At 53.0% G+C, this 26,502-nt stretch overlaps 2 protein-coding genes across 5 annotated transcripts in view; one reads left to right on the top strand and one right to left on the bottom strand.

Annotated features, from left to right (window-relative positions):
* Positions 1–3,624: 3,624 nt before the first annotated feature.
* On the top strand, positions 3,625–14,944 carry F9 (coagulation factor IX). The gene is made up of 8 exons (XM_041396578.1): positions 3,625–3,691; positions 5,377–5,540; positions 5,830–5,854; positions 7,674–7,787; positions 9,918–10,046; positions 12,172–12,410; positions 12,902–13,025; positions 14,397–14,944. Exons 1-8 carry the CDS (start codon positions 3,625–3,627, stop codon positions 14,942–14,944), a joined length of 1,410 nt encoding a protein of 469 aa, XP_041252512.1.
* A 1,132-nt stretch (positions 14,945–16,076) lies between these two features.
* MCF2 (MCF.2 cell line derived transforming sequence) overlaps positions 16,077–26,502 on the bottom strand; it is a 54,552-nt gene continuing 44,126 nt past the window's right edge. The window contains exons 23-30 of one of the 4 annotated variants that reach the window (XM_041396589.1): positions 26,093–26,185; positions 25,727–25,805; positions 25,139–25,205; positions 24,245–24,351; positions 24,060–24,172; positions 23,735–23,847; positions 22,130–22,230; positions 16,077–17,894 (exon numbers count right to left, since the gene is read on the bottom strand). In XM_041396589.1, the coding sequence (XP_041252523.1) occupies positions 17,854–17,894; positions 22,130–22,230; positions 23,735–23,847; positions 24,060–24,172; positions 24,245–24,351; positions 25,139–25,205; positions 25,727–25,805; positions 26,093–26,185 (714 nt within the window). In that variant the 3' untranslated portion in view covers positions 16,077–17,853. Of the gene's footprint in view, positions 17,895–19,875; positions 21,886–22,129; positions 22,231–23,734; positions 23,848–24,059; positions 24,173–24,244; positions 24,352–25,138; positions 25,206–25,726; positions 25,806–26,092; positions 26,186–26,502 lie in introns of those variants that run through there. The other 3 variants (XM_041396590.1, XM_041396587.1, XM_041396588.1) reach the window with 3 other exon arrangements.

The following is a 26,502-nucleotide window of genomic DNA, read 5'->3' as shown; positions in this document are numbered from 1 at the left end:
TTCCTAAAGTCAAGAAAGGCAAACTATAAAGAGCAGCAAGAAAGGGAGGTGGGAAGAGTGAATAGGACACAAGGATGCCCTGAGACAAGGAGAGGATGAAAACTGCAGATGAAATGTGATTAAGGCAATGAAAGGGAACAAGGGAATAGCCACAGGTGTTGCCTTGGAAAATGGGCAGAAGAAGAACACTGAATGCTGTTACTGGGAGCTCAGGCTGTGTGGGTTTGGCTGTGCTGGTTGAGACTCACTCCACCCCAGTTTGAGCTGTCCACGTTTGATGAAAAATGTGACCTGTCAATTGAGGCTGCTTTTCTAGGTAACAGAAAAGGAGAGAAAGAGAGAGAGAACCTCCCTCCTGCAGCAGAGCAGGGCACAGGGAGGGCTCCCCTGGCAGAGAAGAAGGAGCCAAGCTCAGCTGGCCCCAGCCTGGGGCAGGACAAGGCTCTGTCCCACACGTGCCACCTCGTGCCAAGGGCTCGTGCCACCTCGTGCCAAGACACAGCAGCAAGCCAGATTTGCAGCTTATATTTAATTTAGCTCTGTACACTGACGTTTGAGCCTGGCCATCTAGCTGACCTGTCCAAACCTGCAAGAGCTGAGCTCTTTCATGGCTTTATCCAGACCTTGAGGTGGAGGTGGTGAATTCCAAATTTAGAGTGGCTTCAGCAGCACGCTGTGTCTGCCTGTGCTTGCACTCTGCTTTCTGAAAAGATGATGACCAAACCAAATCCAGATTTCCTTTTAATCTGGCCTATTTTGAATCAAACTGCAAGGAAAGATACTAAAGCTGCTACTGGGAAACGTGCTGCTCCATGAATTAGTAATTGTGTTTATCTTCTGCATTGGGGATTTTTTGCCTGTGTTGCTGTTTTCTTACTGCCACTCAACGTGAGGAGCTTTTATTTGAATGAGACTATTTCAAAGCACTTTTACACTTCTGTAGAGTCAGGCACTTATTTACTTTCTGACAGTTATTTACTTCCTGTAAATATTTCACAGCCACAGGACCTCCCAGATGAAAGCAGAGTTTGCTCTGTGCTCCTGTTCAGGAGTCTAATTAAAACCAGAATAAAATGGGAGGGATGGAGCTAAGTGCTAAGTGCAATGGATGGACCTAGGGGGAATTCAGCAAGGGAGCCTTTTCTTGGCACAATTATTGAAGCATAAAAGCAGGGGAAAAGTGCCCAGCTCACAAGTGAAAGCGCTGGGCTGGGTGAGGAGAGGCTCTGAGCAGGGCCAGAGGCAGCAGTGCTGCCAGCATGGAAAGCTGATCCTCGGTGCTGTTTCACACCAGAGAGCCCAGACAGCCCCTGGGGACAGAGCCCTGCAAGCACAGAGCGGGGCCAGCAGCAGCACCTTGGTGTGCCCTGGCCCCAGCAGCCCAGAGCCAGGGCTGAGGGCTCCTAAAGCCCCTGGAACTCAGGGCACAGCCTCACCTGGGGCTCACCTGGATCCTCTGATGGCCAGCACACCTGAGTGTCTGACAGGACTTTCCAGGGCTGGCACTTTCTCCAGGAAAGGCAGCCCTGGCAGGGGCTGTGCCCTGCTGCCCTCATGTTTGCAGAATTCCCACATCCAGAGCTGCAGGAACAGCCAGCCACTCCGAAGTGATCGCACAAAGAGTAAGAAAAAATAAAGATCAAGCGCCACGTCCCCTGTTTTTGGTTTTGGTTTTTTCTTTAGAAATAGCTCGTTTGCTCTTTGTTGAGGAAAGATTACTTGCCACTGCTGTCCACAGGGCAGGGGCAAATTGCTTCAGGTTTGGAGTGAGGATTTTTCACTTAAAAGAGTGCATTTGGAGACAAGGGAGATTAGGAACAATCCTTTAACAAGATCCTCAAGCCATCAGGCTGTTTACCATTATTGATCAGTGCAGGCAGAGCACATTTTTAAAAAATCTATCAGATTAAAATCGAAATAGATTTCTGGCTCTGGCTGCTCACAAGCTTCACTTCCCTTGGAGCAGAGCTCCTCTGAAGGAGGGCAGCCCCCAGGTCAGAGGGGGGACAGGAACAAACTGCCCCAGCCCCCTCTGCCTGGGGGGCTCTGTGGGGTGCTTCCATTCCCACACAAAGGGATCTCTCCATAAAAACCACATCACCCAGAAGAGACATCTCCCAAGAGCTCACTGCCACAGCAAGCCTGTTCAATGGCAGGAAGATCACTTGGGTGTTAAATCCTCTTCTGAGAACACTGAACACCAAGTCAGAACACCCAGGTGTGATGGATGCCACCCACCTGAGCAGCAAAGCTCTCCCCTCCACAGGGCCCCTGTGGGATCACCATTCTGAGGGTTTGTTTGCAAAATAAATAAATAGAAGCACTTTGCTTTCAAATTAGTGCCCCAGAAGTCGACAGCAATAGTAGTACATAAGAGAAATTATTTGTATTAATAGCTGTGCTTATTCTAATGATGTTGGCATTCTCTGTGAAGATTAATTGGCAATAATGGTGCAAAAACTATTGCACGTGAAATATGCACCATAAACCTAAAATAATTTGACTGACCTATGTTCTAAAGTAAAATATTTACAGTAATGAGATTCTAATTATCCTTTGTTATGGCAGGCCATTCTCCCCACTCCTCTTTACTGATAGGAGATGTATTGTTTCAGCATTTTAGCTCCATTTATTTTCTCACATTTGCATTTCCTTATGCACAGAAAATGAGGGGCGGTCATTACCTTCTTCAGTTTGCATTCAATTTACATCAACAGCACATTACCTCATCCTAACTCATTTATCAACCACAGAAATTTGACAACAAAAGCTACTGTCAGTGATGAATACAGATCATTTCAAATGGAGCAAGAAGAAACAAGATGAATTATAGGTTTCAGGACTTTTTGTTTGCTCAAGGAAAGGAAGATAAAGGATTTTTTCCACCTAGACAAGAGGAATCTCACGAGGCTGTTCAGCATCTCCTCTTCACCTGCTGGGTGTGTGCTGCACACAGAGGCAACCCCAAGCACCACGAGCCATAAATGTCTGTGCCTGTGCCTCACACAGGAATGTTCCTCATTTTCCAGCCTGGGAGCACGGAATTTATGGGTCACAAGCTCGAGGAGAAGCTGTGGCCTCAGAGCAGTGAGGGTGCTGCAGCCTGGGAGACACCAGCACGTCCAGCAGGGCACACCCCTGCCCCTGTCCCTGTCCTGTCCTGTCCCTCTCCCTGTCCCTCTCCCTGTCCTGTCCCTCTCCCTGTCCTGTCCCTCTCCCTGTCCCTGTCCTGTCCCTCTCCCTGTCCTGTCCCTCTCCCTGTCCCTCTCCCTGTCCCTCTCCCTGCCTGTGAGCACCCCCAGTGCAAGAGGGTGGTTGGCAGTGCTGCAGTTGCATGTTTGCATCCCCCAAAGCAGGTGCTGTGAGGATCTCCCATCCCAGCTGCAGACTGGAATACGCTGGGCTTTTCTGCTGCTGCTTGCCGAGGTCTGGTTTGGCCTCAGAACTGCCCTGCATTTTCACACACAGCTGGCATCCCCTGCACGCAGCTGCCTCTGCTGGGCACTGCAGCACCTGGGACCTTAAACCCAGGGCTGCCCGGGCCAGCAAACAAGCCCTTGCACTTTGAACCCCCGAGCGAGCGCGGGGCCCGCGCGCTGTCGGGGGAGGCTGGCCGGGGACAAGATGGCAAAGGTCCCCCTCCTGCTCTCCATGTGTCTTCTGGGAGCTTGTCTTGCTGCTGCAAACACAGGTGAGTGCATCTAAAAGCCAGCAAAGCCTTCACTTTTGGGCACAGGCACTGGCGGAGGGACAGTTTGTCACTTGGTGGGTGACAGCAGTATTGCGAGAGAGCAGCCCAAGGCACCGCTGCATTTCACAGCTCCTCTGCAAAGCTCTGCTCTTTGCTGGGGGAAGGAAATAATGGCTTTTATGCTGATTTTATACGGCGCGTGTCACAGGGATTAATTTCCAGAACGGATTTTTCCTTGGGTTTTTTGCATCTTTAAGCTTTCAGAGCTGGATTCAGCCATTTTAGAAGCACACACAGAGGGGGCAAGGGGCAGCGCTGCTGGTGGAGTGACAGGCACAGCTCTTTGTGTGCCATCACTTTGTCCTGGAGAGCAAACAAGTGCTCACATCCATAAAACACTCACTGGATTTGCCACTGCCAGGACTGTCAAAGGCAAGCCCAGCGTGGCTTTAACAAAGACTGCAGGATGCAGCCAAAGCTGGAGACAAGAGAGAGCAGGTGATGGATGTGGGCAATCACACACAGTAATGCAGGCTGTTGATTTATCTGCAGCACCAACAGCTCCAGCAGAGGCTGCTTCACACCCAGGGTGAGCTGCTGTTTCCTGCAAGCTGCCCTTTCTTCTTTCATTAAAACATTGATGGAAACAGGTTTAAAAAATGCTCTTTCCAAAATGCTCAGCAATGAAAAGCGAGCAGAAGCTCACATTTTTGCCACCACCCACCCAGGTGTGCCCCTATAAAATCCAGTGGCCAGGACAGGTGTGCCCTGCCAGCACCTGCCTGGAGGCTGGGTCACTCTCCCAGACTGTGGTTCAGAAGATGCTGAAAGGAGTGTGGGAGTATTCCCAGGGTGAGGATGGTTTCCAGCCCCCAGAGAGCCATTCCTGTCACCCTGCAGCCTTCAGTCCCAATCCAGTTTTGCTTCTCACAGCAGCAGGTGGGACCCTGAGGAAGGTGGACACAAACAGCCCGCTGAGGAGGAGGCCCAGGGGTGAGGAAGGCTCATGTCACCCCTGCTGCCTGCAGGAGGTGCTGGGACCCAGGCTGTGCCAAGGATGAGGAGCAGGGAGAGCAGGAAAGAGCCCCTTGCCCCCAAGGGCCAGCTCTGCAGGGACAAGGGGCCTTTCACAGCCACACAGGGCAGGACAATTTCTGTGGCCAAACCAGACCTCACCAAGCAGCAGCAGCATGGAAAAGCCCATTCTTCTCCCTCTCTAACAGCTTATTCCAGTCTGGGCAGCTGTTATGGGAGATTCTCACTCCATCTGCTTTAGGGGATCTCAAGCACCAAACTTCTCCCAATCCCCCTCTTGCCATCTCATTTCTGCTGGCTGTTCTGAGGTTTGGCTCTGCAGATGTGACCCTCAGGCTGGGCTGAGGTGGGGCCATAGACACAGCTCAGTGCACAGGGACAGCCCTGAGCTGCCTCTGCCATGGGCAGTGGGGTGCACACCTGACAGGGCTTGTTTGCTGGGGGAGCACAGCCCTGGCAGCCCTGGCAGCCCAGCCCAGCCCGGCACAGCCAGCCCGGCACAGCCAGCTCGGCACAGCACAGCACAGCCCAACCCGGCCCTGGCAGCCCATCCCATCCCATCCCATCCCATCCCATCCCATCCCCCCATTATCCCATTATCCCAGCCCATTATCCCATTATCCCAGCCCATTATCCCCGCTCCGTTGCAGTGTTCCTGGGCAGCAGAGAGGCCAGCTCGGTGCTGCAGCGGGCTCGGCGAGCCAACTCCAACCGGCTGGAGGAGGTGATCCCGGGCAACCTGGAGAGGGAGTGCATGGAGGAGAAGTGCAGCTATGAGGAGGCCCGGGAAGTGTTTGAAAACGAGGAGAAAACGGTGAGTGCACAGGGGCAGCCTGTTCCACCCAGCTGGGGCAGGAGGAGGGAAGAGCCAGGAGAAACCTGCAGGGCCCAGGCAGCCTCTGGCACGGCTGGCTCTCCTTTCTGCTCCACCAGCCGGGCTGGGAGCTGCTTTGAGCCTCTGTCAGTCGCCACTGGGATTTTGGAGGTGGTGATTTCCCTGCAAGTCTTTCCCTGCAGCTCTGGAGCCGTCCAGGCACTGCTTCAGTCAGACACCAGCCAGGAATTATAAAACAAAGGAAACTTTTTCTCTTTTCCCTTTGCAGATGCAGTTTTGGCAAACATACGTTGGTAAGAGCTGCTTTCTTCGTGTTCTAAGGCTTCATATTCCTCTCTCAGTGCATAAAGACCTGCTGCTACTGTAAGAAATGCATTCCAGCATGCAGGAACTGTAAGGGCAGAGCCACTCAGAGCCTTGCACTCCCAGTCCTGCAGTGCCCAGCCTGGGTCTGTCCTTTTGGCATAGAATGGCAAGCCAAAAACAAGATGTCTTAGCATTTTATTTGTTCAAGCAGGGTTTTCCTGAACAAATTTCAAACACCTCACGGAACAAAACCAGTTGAGGCAGACTGCTGGATCTCACTGAGCCCAGGTCACGCTCTGGGCTTCAGACTCAGCTGTGCCACAGAGTAAAATACCAGAGCAATAATTAACACCCCTCCAGCAAACAGCAAATGCTCTGTTCTCAAGCAGAGATCTCCAGATAAGGCACAGCCCTGTGAAGGCACAGCGTGAATCCCTAGAAATGCCATATTAAAGTGGAGACTCAACATGATCACAGCAAACAGCTGTTTGCAATTCACACCCTGACTTCACTGTTTTCCTTCCACATCTACTTCTTCCTTTTCAGCCTCCATCCCCAACCACTCCTTGGTCCCTTAACAAAAAGATTTCAATACCCACTACACCATCTGAAACTAATTTTGAGGACATTTCAATAAATGAACTGTTTGGTAGATTGGCAGAGTGCCCAGAACATCTCACTAAAAAGCCTTAAATAATTCAGATTACTCAGTCCAGACTATAAAATAAAAACATTACATTTGCATTGTAGGACTGTCCTCTGAAAAAAAACCAACTGACGAAACTCAGCACTGCATTTGTTTCCCTGCCACTGTAACAAACTGGCTGATCAAAAATAAGGAATGCCACCTGCTCCTGTCACCCGGGTGCCTGCTCTGCTGTCCCCAAGGTGCAGCCCCAGGAGCTCGCCCTGCACAGCCCCGAGCCCTCAGCAGAGCTGCAGTCCTCGCCCAGCCTGCAAAGCTCCCGCCAGGACTCAGACAAGCCCAAACCACTTTGTTCCTGTTTGCATTTTGCATTCCAGCCCTTGCTGAAAGCCCCTGGGCTGGCACGCCTTGGCAGGACACAGACCCAGCACGGCCCTGCCCTTCCTCCCTGCCCTGGCACAAACATTTCAAAGGGCATCCCCCATCATTTCCATCTCTGATTTGCTTCTCCACAGCTGTGGATCACCAGTTTTGCAATAGTGAGCGATTTCATTAAAGCCTCAGGTTCTCAGCTGGAGAGCTGTGAATATTAAAACCCCTGGCACAGGAGGGAAAATCTAGAGAGGTAACAGTAGAGCAGGAGTGAGAAAGAAAGAGCAACAGGAAGGTTCTCAGTCCTGACACACAGACAGGTCTCCACACCAGTCCCAAAGCTGCAAAGTGAGTGTTCAAAGAGCCCAGCTCAGGGTACCCAGAGCCCTCTGCAAGCAGCACACCTTCACCCCCCTGTAACCCGGCCGAGCCATCAGCTGCTGCCGAGATGGGGCAGGAGGGCCACGCACAGGGGGGTGCAGAGAGCAGCAGAGCTGACCAGGGGGCACAGAGCTCCAGCAGAGCCCGCCGTGCTGCCCAGTGCTGCCCGCTCAGCTGCCAGGACCTGGCTGCCCCAGTGCTGCCCCAGTGCTGCACACTCAGCTGCCAGGACCTGGCTGCCCCAGTGCTGCCCCAGTGCTGCCCCAGCGCTGCCCCAGTGCTGCCCGCTCAGCTGCCAGGACCTGGCTGCCCCATCCCAGAGGGGAGCTGAGCTGTGTCTGGCTGGGCTGGGCTGGGCTGGGCTGGGGGAGCCCCGTGTTTGCTAACTCTGCTGTCTTCTCTCCAAGATGGGGACCAGTGCAACCCCAACCCCTGCAAAAACGGGGCCGTTTGCAAGGACCAAATCAATTCCTACGTGTGCTGGTGCCCAGCTGGCTACGAGGGCAAGAACTGTGAGATCGGTACGTGCCAGGGCTGCGCCTGGGCCCCGCTGCTCTGCTGGAGCCGCCGGGACCTGCGGCACCCTCTGGGGCTGCGAGACACCCACCGTGCCCTGCCGGGAGCCAGGAAGGTGCAAATTCAGCCTGCTGGCACGGGGGGTGGCAGGGGGACACGCACGGGGACAGCAGTGGCTCTCTGGTACTGCTGGCACTGGGGATGGCAGGGGGGATGGCAGGGGGACACACCTAGGGACAGCAGTGGCTCTCTGGTCCTGCTGGCACTGGGGACACACCTGGGGACAGCAGTGGATCTCTGGTGCTGCTGGCACTGAGGGTGGCAGGGGGACACACCTGGGGACAGCAGTGGCTGTCCCTGGTCCTGCTGGCACTGGGGATGGCATGGGGGTGGCAGAGGGACCCACCTGGGGACAGCAGTGGCTGTCCCTGGTCCTGCTGGCACTGGGGATGGCATGGGGGTGGCAGAGGGACCCACCTGGGGACAGCAGTGGCTGTCCCTGGTCCTGCTGGCACTGGGGATGGCATGGGGGTGGCAGAGGGACCCACCTGGGGACAGCAGTGGCTGTCCCTGGTCCTGCTGGCACTGGGGATGGCATGGGGGTGGCAGAGGGACCCACCTGGGGACAGCAGTGGCTGTCCCTGGTCCTGCTGGCACTGGGGATGGCATGGGGGTGGCAGAGGGACCCACCTGGGGACAGCAGTGGCTGTCTCTGGTCCTGCTGGCACTGGGGACACACCTGGGGACAGCAGTGGCTCTCTGGTCCTGCCCAGCCCCCCGAGCAGCCCCAGCTCCCCCTCTGCTGAGCAGCTGCTCTTAGGCTGGGCTCAGTGGAGGCTCAGTCAGGCTCAAGGTCTCCTGTTCAGCCGTGGCTGCCAGGGCAAATGTTGACACAGAGCCCTTCCTCTGTGTCCCAAAAGCACGAGCCTTCCTGGGACTGCTCAGTCGGGGACAAGCTGCTCTCCTGCTGAAAGCAGAGCCCCCCAAAGCCCCCCATGGAACCCCCACTCCCCTTTCTCATGCCAGCCTGAGCAGCAGGTGCTGGGCAGGGCAGGACTACCCTGACTTCCTCTCAATGGCACTCTGTTTAATTCATAATTATAATTATCAGCAGCAACCTTGATTCTGGAGGCAAATAAAAGGCAAATATTTTCCTGATGGGTTGAAGAGTTGATGAAAACCAAACAGCTGATAATTTAAGCAAGAGGGATATTCAGCTCTTATAATATAATCAGGGGCTGTGCAACTGGCATAATGTGCTAGACTCACTGCACTAATAAAAGATTCTCTTTCTAGTTGTATTTCTGCTCTGGCAAGAGAGGAGTGTACGTTAAAAAGAGCATTTCAAAGTTGCATCAAATTTAAATAGTCTCATTGCAGATTTCTTGGGGAAGTGAGGAGCAAAAATAGAGCTGGAAGTGAGGCGTGAAGAAGAGCTCTGTAAAAATAGTAAATGATGGCATTGAAATGGCTACAGGAAGGGAGGTGTCCTTGAGGAAGCAGGAGTGGAGTTAATCTGCTGTGAAGCTGTTTGAAAACTCGCTGAGGATTGCAAGGGCTCTGCAGATTTGTGGTGCCTCCAAGAGGAGCGAGGGCTGGGCAGGGAGAAGGCAGGTGATGGGAATTCTCTCTGCTCAGGCTGTTCCTGCTCACACCCTGCTGGAAGGGCTGGGACAGCTGAGGGCTGCACCAGGGGGACAAGGGCTTGTCCTGAAGCCCAGAGCCCAGCACAGAGCCCTGCCTGGTGCAGGGCTTGCTCCAGCCTGATGCAGGCTGCTCTCCCCCTGCCAAAACCACAACAGAGGGGAAACCACGTGGCTTCTCACCAAATATTTGCAGGAGCCCTGTAGGGTCAGGCTGCCAAATTTCAGGCAGCTGCTGGGGGCAGGAGGCTGTGCCAGGGCTCTGGGGGCTCTATGAGCTCCTCAGCCTGCCTGCTCCAAAAGTGCCCACTGCTCCTGCAGGGATGGCAGGGATGGGATTGCCCTGCCTCCCCATCTCCTTGCAAACACCATCTGTTTCCCACAGCCTGGGTCAGCCACAGGGGGCTACCGAGCCCAAACCCCCGAGTCTAACAAACCTCTGACCAGCTGTGCTTCAAAAGAGCTCTCACAGTTTCCTTTGATCTCTTTCAGACTTCACTTGTGCCATTAAAAACGGAGGCTGCAAGCACTTCTGCAGTCACCAGCCCCCACAGAAGGTTGTGTGCTCCTGTGCTCCTGGCTATAAACTGGCTGAAGATGGAAAGTCCTGCGAGCCTACAGGTTAACTTTTAAACTGCTTTTAAGAGATTTGGGTTAAAGTTTTCAAGGCCTTGTCCTGGATTTAGTTACATGAATTTCATAGATGCAATATCCTGTTGGAAACCTCGTTGCTGGTTTTCCTGCTTAGCAAAGGTAGAGCCTACCCTGCACTTTCCCCAGGGGAGATGTGGGGTCTGGCTGGAAGGGTTCAATCTCCCTTTAAAACATCCCTTTTGTAGCCTGGTGAGTAGAGATGTAGGGTTCTTGTCCACTAATTTGTTCAAAGGCAAATGCTGCTTTCTGATGGCTGCTCAGACAGGCTCCAGTATCTCACAGTTCTGAACATGGATCAGAAATCTTCTGAGGGCAGAAGGGTGATGTTCAGCTGCCCCAGCACCCAGCCAGGGCTCACTCCTGTGTTCCTCCAGAACAAGCTAACACTTAGTTACCAATTCTACACTGAGGATGCTCTGAACTCTTCAGAACAGAAGATTTTGCCTACTGAAAATCCTCCTGTCAGTCTCTTTCATGGCTGGTCGTGACCCAGTGTCTTATAACCTGGGCGGGCTCACTCCTGTGTTCCTCCAGAACAAGCTAACACTTAGTTACCAATTCTACACTGAGGATGCTCTGAACTCTTCAGAACAGAAGAAGATTTTACTTAATGAAAATCCTCCTGTTGGTCTCTTTCATGGCTAGTCATGACCCAGTGTCTTATAACCTGGCTTGGGTGGGTGCAAGTGGAGCTTTGTGCTGGTGCTGTGCTCCCAGCAGTGTGCATCTGCAGAGACCCTCAGTGAGAGCTGGACTCTGCCTTAGCTGTTGTGTGGGGTGGGGTGGAAGGGACGTGCAGGGCTTGGGGCTGCAGCTTCACAAAGGGCTAAAGAACAGCAGGTTGTCCTTGTGCTCCCCTAGACCACTGCAGTACCCAGAACCACACTGACACGTGCAGACCCAGCCACCACAAGACGGCCAATTAACTGGGCATGAGCATCTCAGAAGCACCTCTGGCAGAGAAGAGACTGAGCAGATACATGTTTGGTCATCTGGAGTCAGTTTAACATTTGATGCCATCACATTTCTAACAGCTGACTGCAGCAGGTTTGCACACCCAAGCTCACACACAGGGCAGCTCTGTCAGCTGCAGCAGGGAACGCTGACCTCCTGAAAGTGCTGGCTGCCAGCAATCAGTTTGGGAAGCATCCTAGGCTGGGAATCCTGTGAACAGAGGATCTCAGCAAGAGCTCAGGCTGTGTTGCCCAACTTGCTGTATCACTTTCACTGGGCCAGGAAGGTCTGCAGTTAGCAAGAAGATCATCTTTCAGGTTGGGTGATTGTCCTTCCTGCAGAAGCTTTGTTTTGTTGGCTCTGAAACCTTCACTTCATAGGCTAAGCCTTCAGGTACCACTTTCCATCACTCAACACTCATTTGAGCCCTGTCCCTAAAGTGAGCTGTTTAAAAATAAAGGGTGAAGTCTCAGTAGGCCACACTCACCTCTGATTTTACACTAATGTTTGTTTGCTTAGTGCTTCTGAGAGCTTTTCAGATGAAAGACAATGCCTGGTGCTATTTACTATTTTGACTGCCACCACCAGCAGGAATTCAGCACACACTGCGTGGGAGAGGACTGGGAAGAGCTCGTCTGAAACGAGCCTACAGATGAGTTCTTCATTAACAGGGAAAAAATACAACTCTAGGAAGAGTTTATTAATGTTTTCCTCACCTTGGTGCCAAGCAGGATTATCTGTACAATTGGCAGCTGTTATTTCCTGCCCTCTCCAGCTGGCTGTTTACTGCTCTGGAAATGGCCAGCACAGGATTCCCAGGTATGCAGCACACATCCTGCCAAGAGCAGGCACAGCTGCCCCAGCCCTTCAGGCACAGGTGCTCATCACCAGCTTTTCTCACTGCTCAAGCTGCTCAGATGTCACTCCCAAAGCCCAGAAACAATTGATGCTAGTTTTCCATATGGCTCACACTGGGGCTCCGAGGCACAGACACACACGCCCAGGGTGCACAAGCTCAGCCCAGAGCCCTGAGCAGGTCCCAAACCGTGCTGAGGTGAGGCAGGTTTCCCCGCTGCCTCCCCTCTGGTGGCTGTCACCGTGACCCAGGCAGCCACAGCTGTGACTGTTCCTCTCCCAGTGCCATATCCCTGCGGGAGGATCACGGCTCCCGAGGCCAAGAGGAAGCTGACCCGCTCCATGAACACCTTTGAGCACTGGAACACGACGGGTGAGGACGCTGAGGACGGCCCTGAGGAGGAGCAGGGCAATGGCACGGAGAGCAGCACGGCAGCCCCCACGAGGATCACCCCCGTGCTCAGGACGGGCACGCGCGTGGTGGGCGGCTCGGACAGCATGAAGGGAGAGGTGCCCTGGCAGGTACCAGCTCCTTCTGCAAACCTTCTGGAGCCCCAGCAGGCCCTCCTGAGTACACATCACCTTGCTTTTAAATACCCAAAGCCTGTCTCTGAGGTTACACTGGCAATAGTCTCACAGCTTCTTAAACCATACACGGTTTTGTGCCACAGCAACAAAACTTGCCTGCACGGGCTCTCCTCTGGCAAAGAAAGCCAGAAGTCAGTCACAGCAGCTTTACCTGGTGGGGCACAAAGGGTTGAGCTACAGCAACAGATTGCCCTGTAGTCCATGAATGTGCCAAAAGTAAGCTGAGGGGACGGAGTTTTGCAAGGAGCAATGCAACTCATTTTTTGGCTCCATCAGTTTCAGCAGATCATAGAATCACCCAACAGTTTGGCTTGGAAGGAACCTTAAATATCACCCAGTTCCAACCCCCTGCTGTGACCAGGGCCACCTTCCACTGGTCCAGCCTTCCACAAACCCCTGAGTGTGATTTGCCCCTGCTCCCACAGGTTCTGCTGGTGAACAGCCAAGGCTTGGGCTTCTGCGGCGCATCCATCATCAACGAGAAATGGTTGGTGACGGCAGCTCACTGCCTGAAGCCGGGCTACACCCACAACCTCACGGCCGTGGCAGGTGAGCACCGCGGAGGGGAGGGATGGCACGGGGGTCACAGTGGCCGGGCAGGGCACAGGACACTGACCACAGCAGCAGCAGGACTCGAGCTGCTCGGGGCTGTCACTGAGCTGCTGCGGGGCCCCAGCTGAGCTTGGAGCCCTCCATCATCCCCGCGGGTGCCACAGCTGGCAGGAGCAGCGAGCCGGGTGTGCCCTGCTCCGCAGCACGGGGCTGCTGGACCGCAGTGTGAGCACAGCCCGGCCACGGGCGAGCCCGCCTGAGCCGCAGGCTCATCCTTTAAAGCCCGCTGGAAGAAGCATTCCCCCTCCCCGATATTCTTTGCTTCTCCACTTTCACCCCTGAATCACATCTTCAGGTTCCCAGCATTACATCTCTAAGGTAAGAAAAGCCAGCCGAAACGTCTCCCGCACGTGTGTCCTGCGTTTAGGCTGCACAAACAGCCTGGCAGGGAGCTGCCATTCCCTGTGCCCGCCGAACCCCGCGGGACCCGCTCACCTGGGGCTGGCTCCGCAGCAGCGCGGGTGCGGCTGGGGATGCTCGGCGCTTTCCGAGAGTCCGGCCGGGCCGGCAGAACCCCCGGCCGGGCCGGCAGAACCCCCGGCTGGGCCGGCAGAACCCCCGGCCGGGCCGGCAGAACGCTCACGGCACGGCCCGAGCGCCCCGGGGGCTGCGGGACAGCGCTCGGCAGAAGCCATCCTTATCCTGCCCAGCCTGCGGGGGATGCGGCCACGGGCGGCCCCTGCCCCACCTGAGGCTCGGAGCCGCCCTGCCCTGCCCTCTGCTCACCTGTACCCGAGGCAGGGGACAGAGCAGGCTGCCTTCTCCTCTCCCCACCTGTACCCGAGGCAGGGGACAGGCTGCCGTGAGCAGCTGAGCCTCGGGCGGGCGCTGGGGCACCTGTGAGCAGCATCGCTGCCCTCCCATCCTGCCCTGTGGCTCTGGGGGTTTAGAAAGCGGAAGGTGAGGTTTCTTTTCACTAATACATTATTTATTTTAGACCAAGATTTTTCATCAGCGAGTTCTGCCCCCTTTGCTGCAAGGGTGACATCCCCTTACCTCTCTCTCTGAGGGTGCTAAATCCCCAGAACGGCCACTTTGCTGCTAACTCTGGCAAAAGCATCTGCATCTGTGGTGCCAGAGAGGACGATGCTTTACACCCGGGTAGCGCCAGGGGCCTGAGGCGGGAGGGAACCTGCAGCTGCCTGTGACGAGGAGCCAGCAGCCTGGCCAGCACAGCCCCAGAGCCAGCCGAGGCTCAGCCCCTGGCAGCCTCTGGGCTGGGCCGGAGCGGCACCGGGCCGGCACCGGCGGGGCACGGTCCCTGGTGCCGGCACGGGGCTCCCAGCCCAGCGCCCCGGCTCTCTGCAGGTGAGCACGACGTGAGGATCGACGACCACACCGAGCAGCTGCGCAAGGTGGCGAGGCTGCTGCCCCACCCCACCTACAACGCCTCGGTCAACGAGTACCACAACGACATCGCCCTGCTGGAGCTGGAGCAGCCGCTCACCTTCAACAGCTACGTGACCCCCGTGTGCCTGGGCAGCCGCGAGTTCACCAACGCGCTGCTGAAGCAGGGCGTGGGCACCGTCAGCGGCTGGGGCAAGGTGCTCTTCCGCGGCCGCAAGGCCACCACCCTGCAGGTGCTCAAGGTGCCCTTTGTGGACCGGCCCACCTGCCTCAAGAGCACCTCCACCACCATCCTGCAGAACATGTTCTGCGCGGGCTTCCCGTCCGGGGGCAGGGACACCTGCGAGGGGGACAGCGGGGGGCCCTACACCACGGAGATCGAGGGCACCTGGTTCCTGACGGGCATCACCAGCTGGGGAGAGGAGTGTGCCCTGCCAGGCAAGTACGGCATCTACACCAGGGTCTCCAAGTACGTCAAGTGGATCAAGCAAACCACGAGGCTCCCCTGAGCGCTGGAGGATGGACTGGGCGCACCGAGAGGGACCGCAGCAGCCCCGGGGCTGGGAGGGATCATTGCGTTTCAATAAACGTTCCTAGATGAAATCACTTTTGCTCTTGGAAGGCAGAAGTGGAGAGAATGCAATGGAAATGTGGTAATAAGGAAATAAAAAGGCCTCTAATGACCCACGGCTGCATTTTTGAATGCACTGGTGCTGCTGTGCTGGTGTAAGTCCCCAAATCCTGAATGCAGGGGTTGGTGGATCAGCAGGGGAATGGCTCACACGTGTCCCGGGCCAGTGTGCCACCAGCACTGCCCACAGCTGGCACACAGCAGTGTGGGCAAGGGAAGCCCAGCAGGCACTGGTGCCCCAGCAGCACCCCAGGAGTCCAGGAGGGAGGTGAACATACACAGCAGTGCACCCACAGTGCTCCCAAACAGATGTTGTCACGTGCAGGGGATGCTGGGGACATCCTGAGCTGTGCTGGGATGGAGGCAGGGGACACTGGGGACACCCTGACCCTGCTGGGATGGGTGCAGGGGAGCTGGGGACACCCTGAGCTGTGCTGGGATGGAGGCAGGGGACACTGGGACACCCTGAGCTGTGCTGGGATGGAGGCAGGGGACACTGGGACACCCTGACCCTGCTGGGATGGAGGCAGGGGACACTGGGGACACCCTGACCCTGCTGGGATGGATTCAGGGGACACTGGGACACCCTGAGCTGTGCTGGGATGGAGGCAGGGGACACTGGGACACCCTGACCCTGCTGGGATGGAGGCAGGGGACACTGGGGACACCCTGAGCTGTGCTGGGATGGAGGCAGGGGACACTGGGGACACCCTGAGCTGTGCTGGATGCAGGGCACACTGGGGACACCCTGAACCAGGGCAGGGTGTCAGCAGCTGCTAATTCAGCCTTCAGTATGAGTGCTAAGCTGCCTCTGCCACTTTCACTGCCACTGCATCCAGCAAGAAACTAAGTGGATCATCTGCTACTGCTTACCTTAGAATCAAAATGCATGTAAGAAGGTTGTAAGATGTTCCAAGGAATTTAAATAAAACCAACACTGTGAGCACTTTTTTTCCCCCTAGAATTATAGCAGATGTGTATTTGAACAGAATTGCACATTCTCAGATGGATTTATTTAACAAGTTTTTAATCTTTAAATATAGATTTAACACATTTTTTACAGGTACATATACAATATAGTTCATTTCAACTTGCAGTCAGAGAAAATTCTCTACTGTAATTTATACATATACATGGAGAGCCTAGTTCAACAGCATACTCAGGGGAACATACCATGTGTGCAAAGTTTCAAACGTTAAAAACCTCAGACTGTACATTCAGATCTGCAGAACTCATCACCCTCATAAATTAATAAAAGCTTAGATTTAAAACTATGGAAGACAAAAAAGATTAAAATCATTCAATATGCAATGTGTGCTATGTTTCAGACAAGTATTTACAGTTGTACCTCAAAAAGTGTGTTGTTACCACAAGAATTGTTAGCACTATAAAGAGCCCCAACTGAAGACTTTCCCACTCATTAGTGCATTGTGATGGATTTGAAAGGAGAGGAAAAGAGCCCCCAGTGGTTTGACAGCTCTGCACTGACTCCAGAGAGGGACACTGGGGCCTTGGAGCTGCTCAGCTCGGCTGGTCCTGGCTCTGGGGGTGCACAGGGCTCAGCCCAGTCCTGCAGAAACAGCCCTGGCAGCCCCAGCCAGCAGCTCCTCCACACAAAAACGGGCACAGAACCACCCCAGCATGTTCTACCTGACCTCGGGGCTGTGCCTGAGGGCTGGCTCACTAATAAAGGTCAGGTCATAAATGTTTAGTCCCTGGTATAAACATTTCATTTGGCTGGGGCAGAGCAAACTCACCACTGCATGCACACCACTAACCCTGCTCTCCACGCACTCAGGAGCTCTTTGCACACATCTGCTTAAAAGTTCAAACCACCTGCACCTACCTATGTTCTACAAAAGCAAAACTAGACAAAGAAACACAAAATTCAACTATGAGTCTTCAACATTCTTTTTCCCTTCTCAAAAATTCAATAGGTACGTTATTGTTAAAGATGCTGAAAAAGTCTTATCACAAGAACATCCTTAGTGCAAACATGGACATTTAGCTTGGATTTATGGCACGTGTTCCAAAAGTACATACATGAATGTAAACTTCAACACTTGCTAGATACAGGTTTCAGCCCTGGGATGCTTTGGGACCCTAAGTGATTGGTGACAACCCTGAGGTGTCAGTTTGACCTGATGCAGACCTCACTGCAATCAGGGAGGCTGACTGCAAGGGGCTGGAGTCAGACCCTAAGTGCAAAAAGAGGAACTTTAGTGTTATTGCTTCCTCACGTGGGAGTCAGCCAGATGATGCTCTTACAGAACATTACATTCACACAGCTGAAGCAGATAGTTAAGAAAAATCCACCCATAAAATCAATTAAGCAGGACATACAGCTTCTTGGTTTGGTTTTTTTTTTTCTTTTTGGTTTACCAAAACTCAACTCTTGTTTGCAACTTCAACAGTTGTCAGCTAATAAGTAGGCAAAACCTACTTCAACCTGTAGAGGAAATTTCAAGCATCTAAACGAAGTGTCAGGAAACTGTAGTGTACTTCTCTGATGAAACATGATGTATGTCATGGAAAAACAGCAGGAAAAATGAACAAAATACCATAACTTCCACAGGAGAAAAAAAACAAAGAGCGGAGAATGGCTTCCTTTATGGGCATGAGAAGCTGCTTAGGACCCCGGTCCCACTCAGTGCAGATGAGGCTGTGGAGGTCTGTGAATGTGATGAATAGTACAGGACAGCTCCAACTACTGTGCTAATTCTCTGTAACACTTAGTTGAAAGCTTCCAGAGCATCGAAAATAGGATGCTACTAGTTCACCCTTAACTCAAGGGGAACTGAACTTTCTCGTGTTACACAGGGCAGCATCTATAAAGTAATGGAGAATGATGTTAATATCAAAGCATCTCATTCCAAGAAATACATTGTTCCCTGTAATCATGTAACATTTGTGTAACAGAAAAAAAATAAAAGCACTCCTGCATTTCTCCCTAAAAGCTGAACTCCCACTGGCTTCAGTGAGAGCCCTGACTAAGGCAGGACCACAGGGCTTGACTCATTCCATCATCTATCCCTTCATTATCCCAGCAAGGCCAGCTGATGTCTGCTCTAGGCTCCTTACTTTGTCAGGCTGGAGATGGTTTCCTGGCATTACTGAACAGCTGAGCTGGCACTGCAGGGACAGGAGAGACCCTCCTTGTGCTCCAAAGGCCAAAAAGAAACCAGCATTGCCTCTAGGGGACCCTGCACGGACACAGAAGCCTGTGGCTGCAGCCTTCAGGGCGTGAGGGGCAGTGCAGAGAGCTGTGCTGCAGCTGCCAGCTGAGGGTGGCACCGCAACCAGGACGTGGGCACAGCTGGCACCTTTCAGCCAACATGCCACAGCAGCCTGCCAGAGCTCGAGCCACAGCATCAACACCCTGGCCAGGCACATCCAGAGGGGCCAGGGGGCACAGGACAATCCCAGTGCCCTGCCCAGGGGGCACAGGAGAATCCCAGTGATTGTCCCAAGGGGCACAGGACAATCCCAGTGATTGTCCCAAGGAGTACAGGACAATCCCAGTGCCCTGCCCAGGGGGCACAGGACAGTCCCAGTGATTGTCCCAAGGGACACAGGAGAATCCCAGTGCCCTGCCCAGGGGGAGTACAGGACAATCCCAGTGCCCTGCCCAGGGAGCACAGGACAATCCCAGTGCCCTGCCCAGGGGGGACAGGACAATCCCAGTGCCCTGCCCAGGGGGGACAGGACAATCCCAGTGCCCTGCCCAGGGGGGACAGGACAATCCCAGTGCCCTGCCCAGGGGGGACAGGACAATCCCAGTGCCCTGCCCAGGGGGGACAGGACAATCCCAGTGCCCTGCCCAGGGGGGACAGGACAATCCCAGTGCCCTGCCCAGGGGGGACAGGACAATCCCAGTGCCCTGCCCAGGGGGGACAGGACAATCCCAGTGCCCTGCCCAGGGGACACAGGACATGCAAGCTCAGTCCTTCAGGCACTGCCAGCGGGGGGAAACCTCTGCTCAGCTTCATGGCATGGAGAGCAGGCACAGGGGGTCCCCCAAGGCTTGGAGGAGAGGATTTGGCAAGCAGGATGTTAAATAAACTAGGAGAGGGTCTGGCACGTAGAACAGGAGCCTGTGCCCACCTTAAATCACCAGAATGGCTTGGGCAGGAACAGTGTTCAGAAGGAATCTGGTTCCCAGCCCTGCCCTGGGTGCTGCAGGGCAGCTGAGATCTGAGATCCCCTCTCTGCACTGGCACAGAGCTGCCAGTGCTGCTCAGTGTGATCCTGCCACGCTGGCCACCCAGGGACATGCAGAAATGTTTTGTCTCCTGCTCCAGTGCAAAGGGGAGCTGGGATTGCAATGCTGGAGCCCCAGCCTTCCCTGAAATGAAGAGATAACCTTCATCTCTGTGTAAATTCATGGACAAGCCAAGCCAGTTAACCAGACAGTGCCTGACCACCTGCAAGGCAGCTGAAACTACCAACACACGGGTGAGCCTCAGCAGTAGTTACATTCTCAGTATTGCTCTTTCTGAGCACGGTTCTCTCCAAATATTTTTCATTTTGAGCTCTGCGTGTTACCACCTGCAATACAAAACTGCTCCTTCATCATGCACATTAAACAAATCCAGCATGGGTTTGCACAGCAGAGAGAATAAATCTGTCTGGAAGAAAGCAGCAAGGACTAATCTCAGAACTTACAGCTAGAGGCACACCAGGAGGAAAATTCATTTTCAAAATGATCTCCCAGCCAGCCACCTTCCTCCCAGAGAACCTCATGGCTCATATCCAGGCCAAGATTTACAAGAGGACCGTGGATTTGCAAAGCTGGAATGGCTGGGAAGGAAAGCATTCACCAAATACCCCTCTGCTAACTTAAAATGGACAGCAAAGAGCTCCCTGTGACTTCATTGTGATCTGCATTGGCTCAACACTGGAATAAGTAGCAGGAGGGGAGAGGAACAGCTTGTAGGCATGCAGGTATCAGCCATCCTGTGGGGCCACAGGACAAATGTAAGGAGAAAAGTGAAGGTAAGGAAACCATTTATTCTATTCAGCTAAAGGCTTCACCCTGAAAAAAATCCCAAACCCCAGATTTGTATGAATTCTGCTGTGAAATTCTGTGACTGGGCACAGTTTTAACTGGGGAGCTGAGCAGTAAGACAGGCACTGCCCCCACAAGTGCCAGACCTGCCTCTCCCCCAGCACTGAAGCGACCCCAAAACTCTCCAAGCTGCCGGGGACCCCACAAGGTCAAGCTCACACTGCCAACATGCAAGCCAGCATCTCAGCACGAGCAGCTCACACTCCCGAGGGCTCTGGGGCTCCCTCTGCCCCTGCCTGGCTCCAGAGCTGGCTGCCCAAGTCTCCCTCTGCTATCCTGGAGCAAGAGCTCCATCTTCCGAGGCAGCAGCCAGGAGCCAGCCCGGCCCTCTGCAAGGAGCCAGAGTCACCGGCAGGGAAAAGGGACCAGCCCCGGGGGAAAGGCAATGCTGAGCGCAGAATACTGCAGGAAAATCAATCTAGAGTGCAAGCTGCTTATGGCTGTAAGGACACACTGCTGAAAAGCTCCAGGAATAGCTCTAGGAAGCAGCAAGAGAACATCCTACGCCATCCCCAGTATTTCCTGGGGTGTGTGTAAGGTAGGATCGTGCCTTGGGACTGCAGCACCATCAGAAACAGCAAAGAGAACGGTTACCTTGGCAGGGAAAACAGAGCCCCAGTGCTCTCAGACCCTGGGACACGGCTCTGGAGTCCCTGGGCAGTGTGTGGCACTCACAGGAGGCATTTGCTGTGGTTCCACCCCGTGCAATTCCCCTCAGTTTGTACTCAGCAGCTTTTAAACCAGTCCAGAGCTGACAGTCTCTAGGTTTTTGGGGATGTGACCACTGACAATGCAAACCAGGGTTCAGAGTTTCCCAGCACCTTTTTTTGAGATGCATTCACAGCTGGAAAACCCTTCTGCATAGGACCTGGTGAGAAGGGATAGCTACACATGGAGAGAAGATCAAGGGAGCCATAAAACATCTTGAAAACAGGGTGCCAGTAAACTCTGAACACTGGTAGCAAGCTACCCCTTACAGAAAATCAGCAAACCTTCAGCCTCTGAGATCTGAGTGTCCTGCAACAAAGGGGATAAAAAAACCTTCCTGTATAGGAGGATTTCACTGAAATACCAAAAAACCATCAAGAGCTGACTGGAATTCTAAGCCTTTCAGATGGCTTCCTTCACCTCCATCAAAAAAATAGATTCTGACAGAAAGAAGTATTTAAGGAGAAATCTCCTTGCAAAACTTGCTTCATACAGTTATAGCTAGCAATTTTATTTATTTATTTCTTAATGGACTAAGTCTGTGTGGGCTTCCTGAGCTGTTCCATCTCCAGCCCTGCTCTCCCACTTGCAGAGGACAGCGTGGTGATGAGGCAACACATGGAGCAGTGACACTGTGGACATGGCAAGGGCAGCAGGCTGCTCTTAAGGCATTTTCTTGTGTCATCTCTTATGCTTCCCTGTCTATTTCTATGTACAGTTACAGCTAGAAAATGAGAACTCTGGGTTTGGAGACTCCGAGCCTTTGGCTGAAACCTGGCAACCTGTTTGTAATAAACTTCATCTAAGGATGGATTAACCAGCAGGCAGCAGTGAGGGCAGGAGTGAGGCAGCAGGGAGGAAGTATTGCCTTTGGAGTGCTGGGGTCAGGCCACGATGTCTTTGCAGCAGGAGGAGTTTGCTTAGGTACCTGCTGCTCACACGGGGAGTGAGCTACAGCAGGGAGGAGGCAAAAGTCCTGGGAATGCCTGGTCAGACTCCATCTCTTCTCCCCGGTCTTCTACCCAGTGCTCGTGCAATGAAATCTACGTTTTTAAATGCTTGGTTTTAATTTACTAGTGCCTAAAGTCTCAGAAACATCTTAACGTGTTAAACAAAGAAAAAAAGCTTAATTCACTACTTTTGCAGGCTTTTTGGAATAGCTGCTTGCTTTCCTATTTTCCAGCAGAGGCATAAGCAGCCAGATTTAGTACATCAAGTGTAAAGCAAATGGCTTAAAAGACCTGATTTGAGATATGAAATATTTCTGCTAGGCGTGCTATCAAATACCTGCAACTTTGGCATTCCGAAACCTGCAGTCACCGACTACAATCTGCAGACTGTGCACAGGAATCCAGCCTTCTTTTCTTCTGTTTAGGTTTTTCACCAACCTTTGAATGACAACAGCGTTAGGAACAGAAGCCAGCCACCCCAGGGCACTTTGGTGGGGGCAAGCAGCAGTTTGCTCCAGCCAGGGAAGCATTTGAACAGGACCTGGCTGTGTGTTTAAAGTGTTCTTCCCACCTAAATTCAGGAATCTAATTAAAAAGCCTACACCTCTGTAGGCAATGCAGAAGAAAGGATTCCCTCTCAAGTCATCCTGCCCGAGACCTCCAGAAATGCCAGCTCAGGAAAACTGCCTACTGAAGGAGTTGAGGATAATTATTTTTCTCACTCCTCTGCCATTTAGACTGGTAGGATGATTTTATTCAGGGTACTGTAAGTAAATTCAAGCCAAGATTTAGGCAGCTGGAAATACTCATGCTCAGAAGTGACAACCCTCTGTCTCATCATGCAGTGCAGTTTTGCTAACAAAAGCTTGGTGTGAGAAATCTCTGACTGGCACTGGCTGAAGCCCCCAGGAGTGGTGAACTTTCAGCAAACCTGAGATGCCTTGCATCTGCTTTTGCTAACAGCAAACTGAAGTTTTCAAAATGCAGTGGGACTAGATGAACCTTGCAGATCCCTTGCAATTGAAATTTTCCATTTTATCCTGTTCTCATTTCCTCTTGCATCTGCTTTTGCTAACAGCAAACTGAAGTTTTCAAAATGCAGTGGGACTAGATGATCGTTGCAGATCCCTTGCAATAATATTCCATTTTATCCTGTTCTGATTTCCCTTGAAAGGTCCTGCAGCTGTCAGCCAGGAATCCTGCATTGACATCTGTGCATTTACAGGCTGGTGCCTGCCCCGGTGTGGCCCAGGTTCCTGCCAACATCACCCTTCCCACACCCCAAACAAGGCTGTGGCACACTGGGCTCCCTCTGCTGAGACCCTGGGCTGGCTGAGAGCTGCTCAGAACCCTCCAGAAAGGGAAGAGCCAAAACCTCAGCCAAAGTGCTGAGTCTCTGGAGGGGCATGCTGCCCCCAGACAAGGACACCAGGGGTGTTCCCAGGGGATGCTCCAGCCCCAGGAGAGAGGCAGCTGTGAGGTGTTCCCTTGTGAGCCTTGACAGCTTTACACACAACAGAAAGAGTGTGGAGCCATCCCCCAGGGTAGGGAACATCCTGCAGCTGTCTGAGGGAGGAAAACACCTTGCAGTTACTCACTGTGGCTGTTAAATTCCCAGGGGAACAAAGCCTGGAGCTGAGCTGGGATGGACAGAGGGAAGCACCATCGGAAGTGGGGACAGCATGGCAAGAGGGGCTGTGAAGGTGCTGGGAACACCCAGCTCAGGCAGAGACCCATGGCCAGGGAAGTCCTGACTCGTTTCCCCAGGCTGTGCCAGTGTGGATGGCATCTGGTCTTGGCAAGAGAATGAATTCTGCAGCTTTCTGGAATGGTCTAAAGCTCAGCCAGGAGCTGCAATGAGTGTGTCACCAGGCAAGTGACCTTTCAAGGGACCGCCCTGCAGGCTCTCAGAGATAAGGCAAGGTAATCCCAAAATACCTACCACTGTCCCTCACCATCTTCATGCAAGAGCTGGATTTCATCCCCGTTTTTCACCAGCAGATCCTCTGATCCCCTCCTCTTGCAGTCTGCAAGGGCTTTGTATTTTCCTGGAGACTGTGGCAGAGAGAAAAACTTGCATTATTTAGCTGCCTTTTGTATCGTGCAGCTGTGGTTTGTGACTGCTGCCCGAATGTGGCACAGCCCTACCAGCTACCTGAGTTAGAACTATTTCAACAAGCTGTGCCTCAGACACCCTCTCGTTCCCCAGAGCGAGGTACGGAAATTCAGAGGCTGGGTGGGAGCCCCGGGGTGCCACGGCCACCTACCAGCTGGCTGCCATCCTCCTCCTCGGTGTCCGAGCAGTTGGAGAGGCACTGCTGCCCTGCCCACTCCTCCAGCCCCTCGCAGATCTCCAGGGACTGCGACATTCCCGGCCAGCCTGCGGGACAGCGCGGGGCTCAGGCGGGGCCAGCAGCCCCCGAGAGCCCCCAGGGGAGGGAAGGGGCCCTACTTCTGTGGGGTTTGCTCTGGGGGGACACCGGCCCGCTGTCCAGCAGCACCGGGCTGCTGCGCTCCGAGTCGTTCTCTTCCGAGCTGATGGAGGCTCTCTGCTGCTTCCTGAGGGGTGCAAAACAACAACAGAGGCAGTCTCAGCTTTCCTTCACCACCCAGGTTCTGTCAAACAGGGCCAGCAGCAATACTGGTGCTTGTGGGGAGATGAAGGACTTAGTGCCCGGTCCTCAATCTTTTTGTAAGGGAAGGGAAGCTGCTGCAGTGGCTGCCCTGAATCAGAGCCCTGTCTTTGCCCTGCTCCATCTGCAGGGGGGCTGCAGCTCAGGCTGAGCTGCCAGCCCCAAGGGTGTCCCTGCAGTCCCCAGGGGTGAGCAGCAGCACAGCCCTGCTGTCCCCTGCCCAGACACAGGGACAGGGCCAGCACAGAGCCAGCAGCAGCACGGGGTGCCCCCTGATGGGAGGGCACTTACTGTATTTGTGGGGTGCCCTCGGGGCAGGAAGGAATGATGAATCTGACTCCAGACTCAGAAGGCTAATTTATTATTTTATGATCTATATTATATTAAAGAATACTAAACTATACTGTACTAAAGAATACAGAAAGGATACTTAGAGAAGGTTAAAAAGATACTAATAAAAACTTGTGACTCTCTCCAGAGCCCTCCAGAGTCAAAACAATTCACATGAAACCAATGAAACAATCACCTGTTGGTAAAAAATCTCCAACCCCCATTCCAAAGCAGCAAAACACAGGAGAAGCAAATGAGATAATATTGTTTTCCTTTTTCTCAGAGGCTTCTCAGCTTCCCAGGAGAAAAATCCCGGGTGAAGGGGTTTTTTTTCAGGAAATGTGACTGTGGCAGGCACCCAGCCCAGCCAGGCTGGCACTCACCTGTCCCCCAGCTGGGAGGAGAGCGGGAGCTGCTCCGAGCACGAGCCAGGCTGCTGCTTCTCCCCTGCTGCAGGGCAAACACAGCTTAACATCCAGTTCTGCACCAGCAACCGTCACACTTGAAGCATTACTTGAAAAATCAGACCTTTTGCACAACCCTACTGGCTTCTGTTCAGAGAAAAGCAGACCCATGGGCTCTTGCAAAGCACAGAGTTAATTATGATTAAGGTGGCATGTTAGCACAAATCCAGCACTGAGCATGCTCCTGAGGACCATGAGATGCTTCAAATTAGGCATCTGGTTTGGATCTTGTTGAATTAAACCTATGATAACAAATGTGAAATAATGCCCAAGGTAACAACAACAAAAAAATGTACTTGTGTGATTCATTTTCACATCAGCACCCAGGTTTTACTGCTCCAAGGTACGTTATTTCCCTGCAATGTAAGGCCTCACTCCAGCATTTTGCTACCAGGCTTCTAAAAATTGATTCTCCAGTAAGAATTTGTGGACTTGAACATCAGCAATGAGCCAATAGGAAAGCTTCTGCTGCAGAGTGAAAGCCACAGAGAAATTGATCCAATGTACCTTTTATAAGCTCTTGCTGCTTGAACAAAATTTTTCTTATTTCATTCAACCACGCCATCTTCAGATCTACTGTTTGGGCCTGGAAGAAGAGAAAATTGTCTGAATTTTGAATTAAGAGTCATCCATTATAATGTAGGAATAAAATCTTCCTTTTCTGTGCTGTAATTATCTGCAATCCCCTTTATTCCCCAAAGCTACTACTAAATTTTGAACACTCTTGATCTTTTGAAATTGGTGATTCCCACTACATCCAGACAAGGCACAGTGGCACCTGCAGAGCTATCAGTACCAGCATGAAGATCAAGGAGACATTTTCTTCCCACATCTCTGAGGCTGAGCAGATACCCAGAGCCTGAGGGCACAAACCTGCACCACGTAGACCTCCTCTCTCCCACTGTACCAGATCTCAAATTTCCGATGGTCTCCCTTCACATTCTCAGTTATCCCCACTGCGTTCATCTGCAAATCCAAACAAACAAACAATTAAACACGGTCCAAGGCTCCCTCTTCCCCAGGAACGCAGGCTGTGACAGCAACTTAGAGCTGTTTGCACTGAATTTAACATGTTTCATCAATTTCAATTTACGCAGCAACTCAAAGTCATTATCTGTCTCGTTCCTCCTGGCTTTCCATCAGCTGCATTTTGGATAAGCTTTCCAAAACAAATCAATGGACCTGTGGGAACTTTTCATTTGGGAACCAGTGGATCCAACTGAAGCATCACCTCAGCTTTCAGCACAGAATTCCCCAGATTTGGCATATTTAGATTTATAAAT

The sequence above is a fragment of the Onychostruthus taczanowskii genome, unplaced genomic scaffold (assembly GCF_017590055.1).
Source record: "Onychostruthus taczanowskii isolate IOZ18803 unplaced genomic scaffold, ASM1759005v1 scaffold13, whole genome shotgun sequence".
Lineage (NCBI taxonomy): Eukaryota > Metazoa > Chordata > Aves > Passeriformes > Passeridae > Onychostruthus > Onychostruthus taczanowskii.
This window is presented reverse-complemented; position numbering and strand designations above follow the sequence as displayed.

Coding starts and splice junctions, on each gene's coding strand:
- F9 (XM_041396578.1), top strand. CDS start 3,625: ATGGCAAAGGTCCCCCTCCTGCTCTCCATGTGTCTTCTGGGAGCTTGT. Junction 7,788..9,917: donor GGGCAAGAACTGTGAGATCG/GTACGTGCCAGG, acceptor GATCTCTTTCAG/ACTTCACTTGTGCCATTAAA. Junction 13,026..14,396: donor CAACCTCACGGCCGTGGCAG/GTGAGCACCGCG, acceptor GGCTCTCTGCAG/GTGAGCACGACGTGAGGATC.